Consider the following 16,084-nt stretch of genomic DNA (forward strand, 5'->3'; position numbering starts at 1 on the left):
AAAAAAGTTTTCTGGGGTTAACTTAATCATGAAATTGAAAGAGATGACTGTAGTAACCAATGAAAGTTATTTATAGGTCCAGGAACGTGAGAGAATACGCCATGAAGAAATGGAATATCTACGCCAAAGGTAAGTTTTTATATCATAAGCATATATAGAGGTCTTTGATGGGGAATACGACGGGATTGCTGTGAAGGGAGATAATTTAACCGTCTTGACAGTAATGAAAAAAGTCTGTACAGAGAGTTCTGTGTGGTTTAAAGTAAATGACAAATTCACTAAGGAACTCACATGTTTTGTTAAGAAATGTGTAATCAATGAGGTGATTTATTAATTAGATAATTTTGGGTTGAGAAGTAATGTTTTATGATTCTTATTTATAAGCTGATAGCCACACCTGTAATCAGAGATCACCCTAAGCTTAGGAAGTCCTAAACCTGGTCTCTTAGTTCAGGTGGGGTTTTAACCCTTTCATCCCTTACTTCAATAGACTCTACCATACATTGATTTGAATGAGTCCATTATGGTATATAGTGGTACCAGTTCAATTCACAATGAAATCACCACAATGGGAAAAATCAGAAATGGTCCGATAACACAGGTAGTCTCTTAATAGAGGTCATTACAGAGGCAGGTTTGACTGTACTGCTATTGAGGATAGATGTATGGATTTTATTTCCTCCAGTTACCTTAGTCTTCAGATGTATCATATTTACTGTAATTAGTGCCTTCCACTTATAAGCACCCCCCCACCNATGTATCATATTTACTGTAATTAGTGCCTTCCACTTATAAGCACCCACCCCCCCCCACCCCCCACAGACACACACACACACACACACCTTTCCCATACACCCTCTATTCTGGCTCTCTCCAGTTAACAAAGAACTTAACTATATACATGTGCATGTTATAGCAGTGTTTGAGAAAAAAACAGAAAAAATCCTAGAAAAGGATAAACTCTTTGGAATTCTCCCTGGGAATATGTGTCCCATATTTATGTTGCCTATACAGCAATTGTAATAATGTAACATTTTGTTGCGTAATTTAATTACCTCTTCAGCCAATTTTTCATGTGGCCTGGGTGCTTATTACGGGGATTACGGTAGTATTGTTGATGATGAAGTTTGCTTTGACAGACAAGTGTCACTGGAGATGCAGAAGGAGACGATGAAGCGAACACAGGAGGAGGAGGCGTGGTACAGACAGCAGCAGCTACTGACGGACGCGGAGGAAAAACGCCGCACCCTCATACATACCGAGGAGCAGAAACTCACTGCACAGAGGAAACGGTAAGCTTGTGGTCCTATAATATGAAATTTAAAATGAAAAAAAATATCTGGTACATACCGGGTATTATTTTAGTGAAATTTGAATAGGATGGGAAAAAGCTCAGGAAAACCCCCAGGAATGTAGAATTTTTGAATAATTAAGAATTAAATAAGAGAAGTAACTGGTTATTAAAATCAGATCTCACTTATTTTGATTATAAATATACATTATTGTAAAAATAAAAGTAACTTTTAAAATGTATCAAAGCTGTCTCTTACCAAGTCGGATTTAGCAGACATTCCGCATACTTCGGAAAATCAACAAAACTGTCATAGTGAAATGTAGGTAACGTAGAATGACATCATTTCAATACCTTGTGCGTTGTTGTAACAGGTTAAATGCCATGAATCGTGAGGTGAAACTTAAGGAACTCCAGTTACTGGACGCTGCCCGACGCAAGTTCCTCCACTTCCAGAAGGAAGAGCGTCAGAAGGAGCTACGACGTCTCGACGACGAGGTCCAGAGGAAGGTGATTGATTGATGGTTTTTGAGAGGGTGGGGGCAGATTGATGAATGTCTGAAGATGATACAGCAATGTTGTGTTTTGAAAGGCACTAAGATATCTCCTTTTATTGGTTTGTTAAATATCCATGAATGTTTATATTCAGATGTGCCAGTGGAAACAAATGTAACCATTTTTACCATTTTTATGCCCCAATCATTTTACTCGGAAGGGGTTGTGGGTGGGTGGGTTGTGGGGGGCATATTGTGTTACCCATGTCTGTCCGATCTTGTCGCAACTCCTTATCACAACTCCACTGACTTCATTTCTGAACACTCAGATTTTCATCATAGCTTACACAAAGGTCTGGTACAAGAATACCTGGAACTAGTTTGTATTTTAGGTTCCCAAGGTCACTTGCTATCTATATTAGGAGGCACAGCAGTCTAGTGGTAGGACGCCGGGCTCGTGACCAAAGGGTTGCGGGTTCGAGTCACATCACGGCACTGTGTTGTTTCTTTGAACAAGATACTTTTACTCTGCTTGTTCCAGTATACTGTAAATGAGTACATGGTTGGGCAGTCTGGAATTGTTGAACGCTAGCTGTAAGCGCCGAAATGGCAGCACCGGCTGTATGCTCCCCAGGGAGTTAAGAAAGATATTGGCTGGTTGCAAAGGCCCTATAATTAACTGTGGATAATAATTTCTGAACCGCTTTGAGAGGAACTACGAACTAGGTTGTGATAAAGCGGTATATAAGAACCTCAAATTCTTACTATCATTATTATATCAACCACAGGGCCAGGAGGGCATTCATGTCTTACAGACGTTTTCTAGTTTTTGACAGGGAAAGTATATATAACACTTGTTTTGTGGAAAGAAAACTGTATTACATAATTATAAAATTCAATAGAGTAAACTTCAGCGATGGGTGTAAGTCACTAAACTAGAACACATTTAGCATACATTCTGAACACAAGCAAAGGAAAGTTTAGGAGGAAATCTAGTATAATAGCTGGTTACCCTTGGATCCTATACCTAGCACCTGCTGCTGCTGCTGCTACCAGAGAAACACAAAATAACTAGAAAAAATGTATTAAAACTTGTAATTCACTTTATATATAAAAAATCATTTAACCTTTTCACCACTGTAGACCATAATGGACTCATCCAGATCAATACAGGGTAAAGTTTACCAAAGTTGCATAGGGGTGAAAGGGTTAATAGATTTTTTTATTTTTTTCAAACTCTAGAAGTTCTTACTGTTTTACTGTTTGGATTATAACAACATTCTTGGTGGGTAGGTTTATGTAAGGGTTGTACTGTATTGTGTTATAACAACATTCTAGGTTGGTAGGTTTATGTAAGGGTTGTACTGTTATTTGTTATAACAACATTCTAGGTGAGTAGGTTTATGTAAGGGTGGTACTGTTATTGGGTTATGACAACATTCTAGGTGGGTAGGTTTATGTATGGGTTGTACTGTTATTGTGTTATAACAACATTGTAGGTGGGTAGTTTTATGTAAGGGTTGTACTGTGATTGGGTTATAACAACATTGTAGGTGGGTAGTTTTATGTCAGGGTTGTAGTGTATTGTGTTATAACAGCATTCTAGGTTGGTAGGTTTATGTAAGGGTGGTACTGTTATTGGGTTATGACAACATTCTAGGTGGGTAGGTTTATGTCAGGGTTGTACTGTATTGTGTTATAACAACATTGTAGGTGGGTAGGTTTATGTAAGGGTTGTACTGTTTTTGGGTTATAACAACATTCTAGGTGGGTAGGTTTTTGTCAGGGTTGTACTTTTATTGGTTTATAACAACATTCTAGGTTGGTAGGTTTATGTAAGGGTTGTTCTGTTATTGGGTTATAACAACATTCTAGGTGGGGAGGTTTATGTCAGGGATGTACTGTTATTGGGTTATAACAACATTCTAGGTTGGTGGGTTTATGTAAGGGTTGTACTGTTATTGGGTTAAAACAACATTCTAGGTGGGTAGATTTATGTTAGGGTTGTACTGTTATTGGGTTATAATAAAATTCTAGGTGGGTAGGTTTATGTAAGGGTTGTACTGTATTGTGTTATAACAACATTGTAGGTGGGTAGGTTTATGTATGGGTTGTACTGTTATTGGGTTATGACAACATTCTAGGTGGGTAGGTTTATGTCAGGGGTGTACTGTTATTGGGGTATAACAACATTCTAGGTTGGTAGGTTTATGTAAGGGTTGTTCTGTTATTGGGTTATAACAACATTCTAGGTGGGTAGTTTTATGTCAGGGTTGTACTGTATTGTGTTATAACAACATTGTAGGTGGGTAGGTTTATGTAAGGGGTGTACTGTTATTGGGTTATGACAACATTCTAGGTGGGTAGGTTTATGTCAGGGTTGTACCGTTATTGGTTTATAACAACATTCTAGGTTGGGAGGTTTATGTAAGGGTTGTACTGTTATTGGGTTATGAAAACATTCTAGGTGGGTAGGTTTATGTCAGGGTTGTACCGTTATTGGTTTATAACAACATTCTAGGTTGGTAGGTTTATGTAAGGGTTGTGCTGTTATTGGGTTATAACAACATTCTAGGTGAGTAGGTTTATGTAAGGGTTGTACTGTTATTGTGTTATAACAACATTCTTGGTTGGTAGGTTTATGACAGGGTTGTACTGTTATTGGGGTATAACAACATTCTAGGTTGGTAGGTTTATGTAAGGGTTGTTCTGTTATTGGGTTATAACAACATTCTAGGTGGGTAGGGTTATGTAAGGGTTGTACTGTATTGTGTTATAACAACATTGTAGGTGGGTAGGTTTATGTCAGGGTTGTTCTGTATTGTGTTATAACAACATTGTAGGTGGGTAGGCTTATGTAAGGGTTGTACTGTTATTGGGTTATGACACCATTCTAGGTGGGTAGGTTTATGTCAGGGTTGTACTGTTATTGCGGTATAACAACATTCTAGGTTGGTAGGTTTATGTAAGGGTTGTGCTGTTATTGGGTTATAACAACATTCTAGGTGGGGAGGTTTATGTCAGGGATGTACTGTTATTGGGTTATAACAACATTCTAGGTTGGTAGGTTTATGTAAGGGTTGAACTGTTATTGGGTTATAACAACATTCAAGGTTGGTAGGTTTATGTCAGGGTGGTACTGTTATTGGGTTATAACAACATTCTAGGTGGGTAGGTTTTTGTCAGGGTTGTACTTTTATTGGTTTATAACAACATTCTAGGTTGGTAGGTTTATGTAAGGGTTGTGCTGTTATTGGGTTATAACAACATTCTTGGTTGGGAGGTTTATGTCAGGGTTGTACTGTTATTGGGTTATGACAACATTCTAGGTGGGTAGGTTTATGTCAGGGTTGTTCTGTATTGTGTTATAACAACATTGTAGGTGGGTAGGTTTATGTCAGGGTTGTTCTGTATTGTGTTATAACAACATTGTAGGTGGGTAGGTTTATGTAAGGGTTGTACTGTTGTTGGGTTATAACAACATTGTAGGTGGGTAGGTTTATGTAAGGGTTGTACTGTTTTTGGGTTATAACAACATTCTAGGTGGGTAGGTTTTTGTCAGGGTTGTACTTTTATTGGTTTATAACAACATTCTAGGTTGGTAGGTTTATGTAAGGGTTGTGCTGTTATTGGGTTATAACAACATTCTAGGTTGGTAGGTTTATGTAAGGGTTGTGCTGTTATTGGGTTATAACAACATTCTTGGTTGGTAGGTTTATGTCAGGGTTGTACTGTTATCGGGTTATAACAACATTCTAGGTTGGTAGGTTTATGTAAGGGTTGTTCTGTTATTGGGTTATAACAACATTCTAGGTGGGTAGGTTTATGTCAGGGGTGTACTGTTATTGGGGTATAACAACATTCTAGGTTGGTAGGTTTATGTAAGGGTTGTTCTGTTATTGGGTTATAACAACATTCTAGGTGGGGAGGTTTATGTCAGGGATGTACTGTTATTGGGTTATAACAACATTCTAGGTGGGGAGGTTTATGTCAGGGATGTACTGTTATTGGGTTATAACAACATTCTAGGTAGTTAGGTTTATGTAAGGGTTGTACTGTTATTGGGTTATAACAACATTCTTGGTTGGTAGGTTTATGTCAGGGTTGTACTGTTATTGGGGTATAACAACATTCTAGGTTGGTAGGTTTATGTAAGGGTTGTACTGTTATTGGGTTATAGCAACATTCTAGGTGGGGAGGTTTATGTAAGGGGTGTAAAGTGGAGGATAATTGTAATGCTATGTGACATTGATCTGTTCATCAGGCACTTTTGAGGGACCAGGAAACGGAAGGGTTGTACTGTTATTGTGTTATAACAACATTCTTGGTTGGTAGGTTTATGTTAGGGTTGTACTGTTATTGGGTTCTAACAACATTCTAGGTGGGGAGGTTTATGTCAGGGTTGTACTGTTATTTGGTTATAACAACATTCTAGGGGGGAAGGTTTATGTAAGGGTTGTAGTGTTGTTGGGTTATAACAACATTCTAGGTGGGTAGGTTTATGTAAGGGTTGTAAAGTGGAGTATAATTGTAATGCTATGTGACATTGATCTGTTCATCAGGCACTTTTGAGGGACCAGGAAACGGAGACGGCTATAGAGGAAGCGGAGATCAGGAACATTGAACTACAGCTACAAAAGAAAATGTTTGAACAAGTAAACAATTTATCCTTTCCCTTACTGAATCTGACTCAGTTGTAAACTCGTAGAAGAAACCATTGTTGTATTGATTATTGTGACAGGACAGTATTTGTTTGATTGATGTGTTTTCATTGATAAATGTTTTAGGCAAGATCTCTAGAATTCAGTGGACTTATGACAATCCTGTACGTATTTGTATCACTTTATATTGTGTTTTTGCGATGTTAAAGTTTAATTTATCTGTGACCAGGAATTGTTCCGGGAGTTTGCGACAGTATCACAACAACTTCGAACAGAACAGGACATGCACAGGAAACAGGCAGAACTGGAAGACCGCATACAGGATAGACTTAAGGATGTGGAGAGGGAACGACAAACGGATGTCAGGAAGGTCTGTTGAAAAATGACCTTGATTCAAGAATGTTGAAGTATTCATAAAAACAGGCTACAATAATTTTGATCCCTTGGATGTCAGATTCTAGTTTCAAAGTACAGGGAGATAAGCTACTAGAAAATGCAGATATAGAAAACAAATTACAAAACCTGTTAGAATATTAAGGGAGTAGCCAGTGAAGGTCTGTCACTGCATCTTCCATGTTGCTGTTCCACTATAAGCCCCAACTACAAACCTTCAAGCTCCTTAATAAGCCCCTCTGCATTGCAACTATAAGCCACTCCTCAAAAAGCCTTCTATGAGTCCCTCTCCCTCTGCTAATATTAGCACATGAAATAGAACCCATCATAATATGACACAATCACAATCCTGAAATTACGAGTGAAAGTTTGATCATTCTTTTCACAATTTTTGTTTGTTTCCCTTGTTTCCAGCATTTGTAAGATGTTACTCATCAAAATGAAAGTTATGATACATTGTAAAACCATGATTCTTGTTGCTGTTTATAAATTTATTTTTATAATATCCTATTTATCTGTTACAAAAATAATGTGTAAAAAATGTTTGCCTTTTTCCGCCCCCCATAATGGCAGCAAAGAATAGAACACAGCATTCCATATATATTGCAATTAGAGGCACGGTAGTCTAGTGGTAGGACGCCGGGCTCATGACCGAAGGGTTGCGGGTTCGACTCCGGCACAGCACAGTGTTGTATCTTTGAGCAAGATACTTTACTCCGCTTGTTCCAGTCTACTCAGCTGTAAATGAGTATGTGGTTGGGTAGTGCTAGAATTGTTGAATGCTAGCTGTGAGCGCCGAAATGGCAACACCGGCTGTATGCTCCCCTGGAAGTTGAAAAAGATATTGGCTGGTTGCAAAGGCCCCATAACCACGGATAATAATTATTGAACCGCTTTTGAGATGACCTACGAACTAGGTTGTGATGAAGCGGTATATAAGAACCTTCAATTATTATGATTAATTATTATTAACTATGTGAAGGGAGAAACAAACACTCGGTGAATATAGATTTTACCGATGAAAAGTGAAAGTTTGATTAGGTGAAAAAAGTTATCCTGTGTACAGTTGTAGCGGAACCTGACTTGGTCAATCGTCATTCTACTACACAGTAATAAATTTGACTTTAAAAAAAATAAAAATGTTTATAATAGATAAAACTCAATTCCTCAATTTTCATCAGCTGATTACGATAAATAGAAAATAACACTACATATACATTTTAAAAACCTAAAAAGTAATTTCTGTGATTAAAAAAAAGTACAATTTATTAGTTTATCTCTGTTTCAGATGTTACAAGACAATCTGGCAAAAACAGCCCAGCAGAACACTGAGGCCTGGGCCCAGAATGAGTTTGAGCATCGTCATCGGTTAGAGGACTTGGAACGTGAGAGCAAGGCCATTCAGGTACAGTCTTTGATGTTTTGTTCTCTCTAATCAGGGGACTCATTCTCTCTTGATTAAAATTTTTAAAAATCTTAAAAGAAAACCCTTTCAGATGAATGTTGTTTTTTTCTTATTTTTGGTTACATACTTGCATAAATCGATTGACATTAAAATTCTCAATTCTTTTGAAGGGATATAAAAAAATGAACTTTTAACATTATGGTGCTCTACTTCTAGTTTAGGTTAAAAACCAACAAGATATGAAATAGTATGAAATATTAAAAGGCATTTTCTGCCATGTTTGAGGAATTGTGCATCAGCATAAAACCTGAGTTTGAACTTCAAAATGATTCTATGACAGCAGAGCTATATGTTCTTCTTAAAGTCAAAAAGTAGGGTTTAATCCTGAAACATATAAAGCAGAGAATAGACATATCTTATAATACAATGTGAAACAACGAAAATGTTTTCTTCTCGTAAAATGTTTTTCCTCTTACCTTTTAAATTCACATATTTACTTAGTTAAACTTCTGTAACTTTTAATAACACTTTTCACCCCATTTCAAATGAGTCCTCTCAATCAAGGATGAAAAGGGCAAATATTTCATGTTTTACAGTGCAATCTTTATTTCTTTACAGCTAGCAAAGAAGAGTAGTGAAAACAGGAGGTTGGAACAGGAAGTGCATGATCTGATGAAAAAAGTCCAGGCTCAAACGGTCAGTTGGGGGGTCAATCATGTTACTTCTGTGATCGCTTATTTGCATGATTATACTACAAATGACTTGAAAATATTTAACTTTAAATTTGCTTTTTCAGGGAGAACAGCTCAATCTTTCCCTTGTTGATTACTGTCACTAGAGAATTGAATTTGCTGTTTATTGTCCATACCAGTTGATGGGGTTTTGTCAAAAATATGTATAAGTATTTGTACACTGCATCATTATGAAAAATTCTTTAATATTGAATTGTTTGAATTCCCTGAACCAGTTTATGAACTTGTTTGACTAAGCTATTAAATATTTTGGCACATGGTACAGTTTTTGGGCCTTCAATCAAGGTTAAAGTATTCTCATGGTGGTATACCTACAAACATCGATTTATGTCATTCACAAGGCTGTATAACACCTAACACTATCCTGCTGCTGCTGCTGCTGCTGCTCCTCCTCCTGCTAGCAGTTTGCATTAAACAAAATTAAAGCAGAATTGAATTAAAATGTGTGTACATAACTTGAGGAATGCCAGGAAATATTATGCCTATTGACGTTTTTCAAGTAGAAAATGTGGGGGGTTTTGGGGTTTTTTTTTAATTCTACTTCAACATTTAAGTAAATCTGGTCATTAAGAAGCCTTTATTTGTTCCCTTCACTGCAGGCCACTGAAGCAGAGTTAGCTAGATTCCAGCTGGGAGAGCAAAAAGACCTGGCAGCCGAGTCGGATCAGAGGCGTTTACAGTTCCTGGAGGACGAGGGGTACAAAGCACATTATCACAGCAAGAGACTGACCGAGGACACAATCTCATCATTAAATAGTAAGTAAAGGGAGACAACTAACAGGGTCTGAATAAATCGTAGCACGATTAGTCTTAAAACTGAGCTATGACTTTAATAAAAGAAATTTCTCCTCTTCATAATGTCATATCAGGAGCAGGTTACCTTTTTAGATAGAAATCATTGAAATAACAGTTATTCTAATGACAAATGTTGCGCTAGGGCTTCATGATTAATACTTATGTAACCCAATTCGCGTTCATACCGACATGAACATTGAAAAAATGCCATTCAAACCTTATATTTACATGCTAAATATTTAATTGTTATTGACCTAAATACAGATATACCCTTATATTTTCGATATTGAAGTGTCTGCTGTGTCGTCAGCATGCACAAACAAGATTCCTGAAACAGCCTAACAACACCAGAATGTTTGGTTCTAATGGTTGTTAATTGAGGCGAGAGGAGAAGCTTTAAAATGATGCTGATCAAGTTGCATTCATAGCTTTATGAATGCAATTGTTTCCAGTAATGCTTATAGAGGAATTTTAGTTGTAATGTTAATATATTATGATTCTAAAGTATCCGGTTTTCGTATGACAGGTCACAGACCGGGACTGGCGGGCCTAGACAACAGCAGTAAATCTGAGTTATACCACACTCTGGCCACCTCCGACTGTGATACAGATTCAAAAGGTCAGTAAACCTTACATCCACACTTAACCCTTTCACCACTGTAGACCAGAATGGACTCGTCCAGATAAATGTATGGTAGAGTCTACTAAAGTTACCCAGGGTGAAAGGGTTAAAGGCATTCTAGTCTTAAGTTTTTTCAGATATTAATACTTTTGTAAGCAACTACCATAGAACTGCATTTCAATTTCACATTTATGCAAAACATTTATTGTGAAATAATTTTGTCTTTAAATGTATATTAATAAAAAAAAATACAGAGAAAAACCATCAGGGATACATTAGTGTATCTAAAATGAAAATTGCGCTAATGTATTAAAAACTGTCTAAATATGGCAAAAATGATTGGCTACATAACCTTATTGTAATGGAGAAGTAAAGACTGTATCTCAGACATGTCCCGGGCTGGTATTCATGAAACCATTCTCATCGTCAAACTCGGATTCTGTTCTCAAGATCAATTCCTTATTCTTGTGATAAATTTATTCAGTTTTCAGTGTTTACACTAGACTTTTGACGATGTAAAATGAACTAAGCTAGTAACAATAAAGTTGGAATGATCACAGAATCCATGATCGAGCAGGAGAATGGTTTCGTGAATACAGACCCAGTTGTCCTCACTCAGTGATGAAAATTTAATGCTTTCCTGAATGTTAGATAGACTACAAACCAAATTACTTTATTTATTACAAGTTTGTTCTGGGACCTGTATAATCTGTTATCGTATCTGTCTTTTGCAGTTTCCTTTGACAGGGACGGCCGGGCATTTGACGAGAGAGAGATAGCACTATTACATGAAGTTCGACGACTGAGGGAGAAGTTAGCAGTTGACAACAGGACCAAAAAACCACCGCCTTACACCGCTCTGGACTGAGTACTCATGTATTAAACCTGCTCTGGACTGAGTACTCATGTATTAAACCTGCTCTGGACTGAGTACTCAAGTATTAAACCTGCTCTGGACTGAGTACTCAAGTATTAAACCTGCTCTGGACTGAGTACTCAAGTATTAGACCTGCTCTGGACTGAGTACTCGTGTATTAAACCTGCTCTGGACTAAGTACTCAAGTATTAAACCTGCTCTGGACTGAGTACTCAAGTATTAGACCTGCTCTGGACTGAGTACTCAGATATTAAACTGTTGTGGACTGAGTACTCAATACCTCTTTGTGGCCATACTCAACCTGGAAGGATTACTAATAGCCCCTGGGCCGAGTACATGAGAACTTCATCGACATACTTTTGAATGAGTAGTGACATTAAGAGTAACTGTGGTCATTACATCAGCTAGGAATGATTATTACTTTCATTTGGAGCGAGTTGGTAAGAACCTTTAGTCATATTTAGTCGTGGACCAATTAGTGATACCTGCCGTAGCTGTGACATACTCGTTTATATACCGAGTATGTAGAGACTTTGTGGCTATCATGCACATTTGAAAACTGATTACCATAAATATATGCGAAAAAGGACTGGCCATACTCACTATTGAACTGAACAGTCAAGGATGGCCTTACATCACTTTGAACTGAGTATGTACACTTGTTTATTTACATGTATACGAGTACCAATATGAAATGTACGTACTCAAGTTCTGAATGATATCAGAAATAAGTTTGGCCATACTCAGTCTAGTGCTTAAATAGTTACACAAAGATGTAGGACACTCAACAACAGTGTGTCTTTATGGAGTTGTGGTCTGGTTAAATGTGGCATTTATTTACAAGGACTTGCAGTGGCTATACTCATCTCCAGACTGAGTACGCTGGGGATTATTGTAATCATGTTACACTCAGTGATGATATAATAATATGATTACTTATAGAGACCTGAAAGGACAATAATACACAGGAAATAAAATAGTCCTTATTAAAAGTATTATCATTAGATGATGTAGTTCTAAATGGTCTTATTATTTATTTTGTGTACAAATTGAACATGTACATCCATAGTAAAATAGTTTGGCATACATTTCACATGATTGGTGTCAATAGGTTGTCTGTTAGGTAGAATATATGGCATTTTTTGTTAAAACTTGCCAAAATTGATGAAGACTTGTGCATCTAAAATACAATTGTACTATTTTAGTCAGTCAACCATTGTGATATTGCTTATAGATGTACATACATTAAATTATTTTGATAAATAAAAGACAAAACTATTTACTGCATTGTTTTTGTTTTATATTTTGAAGAAAAAAATACATCAGTATGAAAATGATTAACAGATATTTTCAGTGTTGTGTCTGTCATGTAAAACGGCCTTCAAATAATCTGAAAAGCACTCTGAAAATATCAATATGCTGTTGAAGATGATTCAAACAGAAAAGAAAAAAGTTAAATTATAATGATACAGAATTACTTTTTTCTTCAGTTCTTGTAACAGATCAAATTTGCGTATGTAAATATAATATCAAGATTGAACATTGAAAATATTATGGTCTTTCTGGTTTTTAAAAGGCAGGAAGTCTTTAAGGATACTAGGACCAATAACTTTTCACTGAAAACACCTGAAACAAAATATTTCTGAGAGAAAAAAAAACGGAGAAAAAACACCTTAAGAATTTGTATGAAAAAAAGAAGTGAGATATTAGTATAATGTCGGCATCAGATCCGCGCTATTACAAGGAGGCAAGCACACCAACACACCCCGTCTCCTGCATTCACACACGCAAGCACGCATACATAACACACATGGAAGCATGTCCTTAAATTACATGAGCTGCTGATAGGACGTTAAACAAAATTAAACCAAATCGAACTAGCATTGGGACACGAGAACCCTTGATATTAACATAGTAAATTCAAGACAAGACATCCTTCCGCAGTTTTACGTAAACTCAAATCAATTTACCACGTTTACAATATAATGACACATTTCATTTGTTAATAACCACATTTATTATTAGATGATAGACCATGCGCGTGCGTGTGTCATATTCAAACCGATCATGCACGTGCACGTTCAACGCTCTTCCAAAAACCTGCACATGAACAAGCAAGCCATGGGCACACGGTACTTATTTTTGTATCTATTTTAAGATTTGCTAACCAGCAAACAGAACAGTTTCTCTTTAATCAACGTCTAAATCTACTAAATCCCATCAAAGTAACGGCCACAATATGTGACCGAACTGACCATGAAGGTGATTTGATATAGTGCTTGCAGAGACGAATAATTATGGCTTTATATATATACGTGTTCGTGTTCGTGTTCGTAAATCTGTTGAGTGTTGATTTCATTTGTTCATCAAAAATGTCGATAGATAGGTGCTTTTGATTGATTTAAAAATAACCAAAATTGGAGATAGGGTTTTAGAGGACACGTACCAAATTGGTTACTCTCACCAACCACACAAAACCTTCGCTCAACTTGCTCATGGTGAACGGTCAAGCACAGGCATTGGGCGCGATTCATTTTCCCTAGTTCTTATCACACACAAAAAATCAAAAAAAAATAAAAAATTATGAGGCTTGCATAATCCTTTCCAAATATATCCTGGTATTCTGTCCACAGAGTCAGAAATGAAAAAGACATGCATGTTTAGGCATCACGTGACAAATGTTTGCACGCCCAGAAACAGTCTAATTTAAATATTCAGATTATGTAGAATAGACATAATCCATATATGTTGGTATAATATGGCTGAATATATTACTCGGGATTTGAAAATATTTGAAAAATAATTAACTCGGACCGAGGCGGCATTCGTCAATTATTTTGTTCCAACATTTTCTCAGCCTCATTATAAACTCCGCCATACTTGATTAATCAAAAACATGTTTTCGCTAACATTCTTGCTAATGTGATAAACGGATTTCGGATTCGTTTCCATCTCTTAGCGGAAGATTTATCAAAATCCTCCCGAAGTTTTCTTTTTTAATTAGACAGAACCTCGTTAAAACGAAAACTTATAAAGTTCATTTCATAAATCTCATTTGAAAAGGAAACGCATTTAAGATCCTTTAATGGATTAAGGAACTATAAATCTTTTTTAAGTGTTCTGTGTGAATATTTGTTACCCAAGCCAATTCCTCATCGATCGGACTCGGTTGCACGTACAGGAATAGAAACGTATTGGCGGCAATACGCTAAAACATGATACTGACATTGCATTAGCGTCGACTGTCACTGTTCGTCTTATATACTGTCACCGAGCAGACGGCACCGTCAGACCGCTGCCGATGGGTTCTGTGAAAGTAACTTACCCGGGGGCACCGTAACAACACCAGAATTTATAGCCCTACCCACGGGCTTCGTGAAAGTACTTTCCCCAGAGGCATTGTGACGAGAGAAAAAAATATATAGTCCTACCAACGGGATTCGTGAAACTACTTTACCTATTGGCATCGTGACGACAAAAGTATATAGCCCTACCAACGGGCTTCGTGAAACTACTTTACCCAATGACATTGTGGGGGGAAAAAACAAAACTATATAGCCTTACCCACGGGATTCGTGAAACTTCTTTTACCAGGGGCATCGTGACGACAAATAATATATAGCCCTACTTTTGGACTCTGTGAAAGTATCTTACCCAGGGGCATTGTGACAAAAAAAATTTTATACAGCCCTACCCACGGGCTCTGTGAATAGTAACTTATGCAGAGACTTCATAATAGCATCAAACAGCATAGCCCCGCCCACGGGCTCTTTGAAAGTACCATACCCAAGGGCATCGAGACAACACTAAAAATAATAGAACTACCCTTGGGCTTTATGAAACTACTTTATCGGAGGCCCCGTAACAACATTAAACAGCATAGCCCCACCCACGGGCTCTGAAAATACGCTACCCAGGGGCACTGTAACAGCATCTGAGATCATAGCCCCACCCACGGGCTCGGACAAAACATCCCTCGCAGATAAACAGGTAAGTTTCGGGTTTTTGTACCAAGATTATTTTTCTAATTATTCTTAAAAATACGGAACGGACACTTTTTATCCACTTATAGGAACAGACAGTTATTGACGGCGAAAAATCTTTCTTTTTAATTAGGTGTTTTAGAGTTTGCCGCAAAATTTCCGTTTTAGCAGTACTGTTGTTGAATTAGCGTTGTTCCATTCTTGCAGAATAAGGTATGTTAACGTCTTCCTTCGTAGTATTAGAATAACAATATTTGTTTTTACTTCAGCAATATTGTGAACTGTATTCAGCTAGCACAGGACTGGAAACTATAACGTTACGGTTATGTATAATAACTACAACACGGACCAGATACATGCACGCAATAGATATCAAAAACAAAATCTTTGAACAAAACGTTAACCTGCATGCAGCTTTTGGCAAAGCTATTCTCGTCCAAAATATGTCACAAAATCAACAAACAAACAAACTAGGATATTTTTTCCACTGTCACCAAACAACATTGAAGCTAGAAAAATGCCATCGATCCTAACACCGTTATTAAATGACTTTTGAGTAATTACAACTAGCCAAAGATAACGGACGGACGGTTTTACCGACAGGGTAAGCACTGGGACCAGATACATGTACGCAATACGTGTATTAGTAAGCGCATAACTAAATAGATTTTCTCGATAGCTATAAATGATTTATGACAGTCGAAGGAATAGCAACGTTTAAGAAAACAGCAGTTGTGTCAAATAAACATATACAATAAAATCTCGCTATACTGCCACTATTTGTACAGTGAAAGGACTTTGGGCGTTATGG

General features: G+C 37.1%; 1 protein-coding gene across 2 annotated transcripts in view; it reads left to right on the forward strand.

Annotated features, from left to right (window-relative positions):
* The window catches only part of LOC110449691 (TBC1 domain family member 31-like), a 42,897-nt gene extending 30,359 nt beyond the window's left edge, over positions 1–12,538 (forward strand). For both annotated transcript variants that reach the window (XM_021496716.1, XM_021496717.1), the window contains exons 15-24: positions 77–129; positions 1,140–1,292; positions 1,666–1,801; positions 6,348–6,440; positions 6,676–6,816; positions 8,128–8,244; positions 8,863–8,940; positions 9,596–9,752; positions 10,318–10,410; positions 11,148–12,538. In XM_021496716.1, coding sequence (XP_021352391.1) covers positions 77–129; positions 1,140–1,292; positions 1,666–1,801; positions 6,348–6,440; positions 6,676–6,816; positions 8,128–8,244; positions 8,863–8,940; positions 9,596–9,752; positions 10,318–10,410; positions 11,148–11,281 — 1,155 coding nt within the window. In that variant the 3' untranslated portion in view covers positions 11,282–12,538. The remainder of the gene's footprint in view (positions 1–76; positions 130–1,139; positions 1,293–1,665; positions 1,802–6,347; positions 6,441–6,675; positions 6,817–8,127; positions 8,245–8,862; positions 8,941–9,595; positions 9,753–10,317; positions 10,411–11,147) is intronic.
* The last annotated feature ends 3,546 nt before the right edge of the window (positions 12,539–16,084 follow it).

Source organism: Mizuhopecten yessoensis, unplaced genomic scaffold, assembly GCF_002113885.1.
Source record: "Mizuhopecten yessoensis strain PY_sf001 unplaced genomic scaffold, ASM211388v2 scaffold4791, whole genome shotgun sequence".
NCBI lineage: Eukaryota > Metazoa > Mollusca > Bivalvia > Pectinida > Pectinidae > Mizuhopecten > Mizuhopecten yessoensis.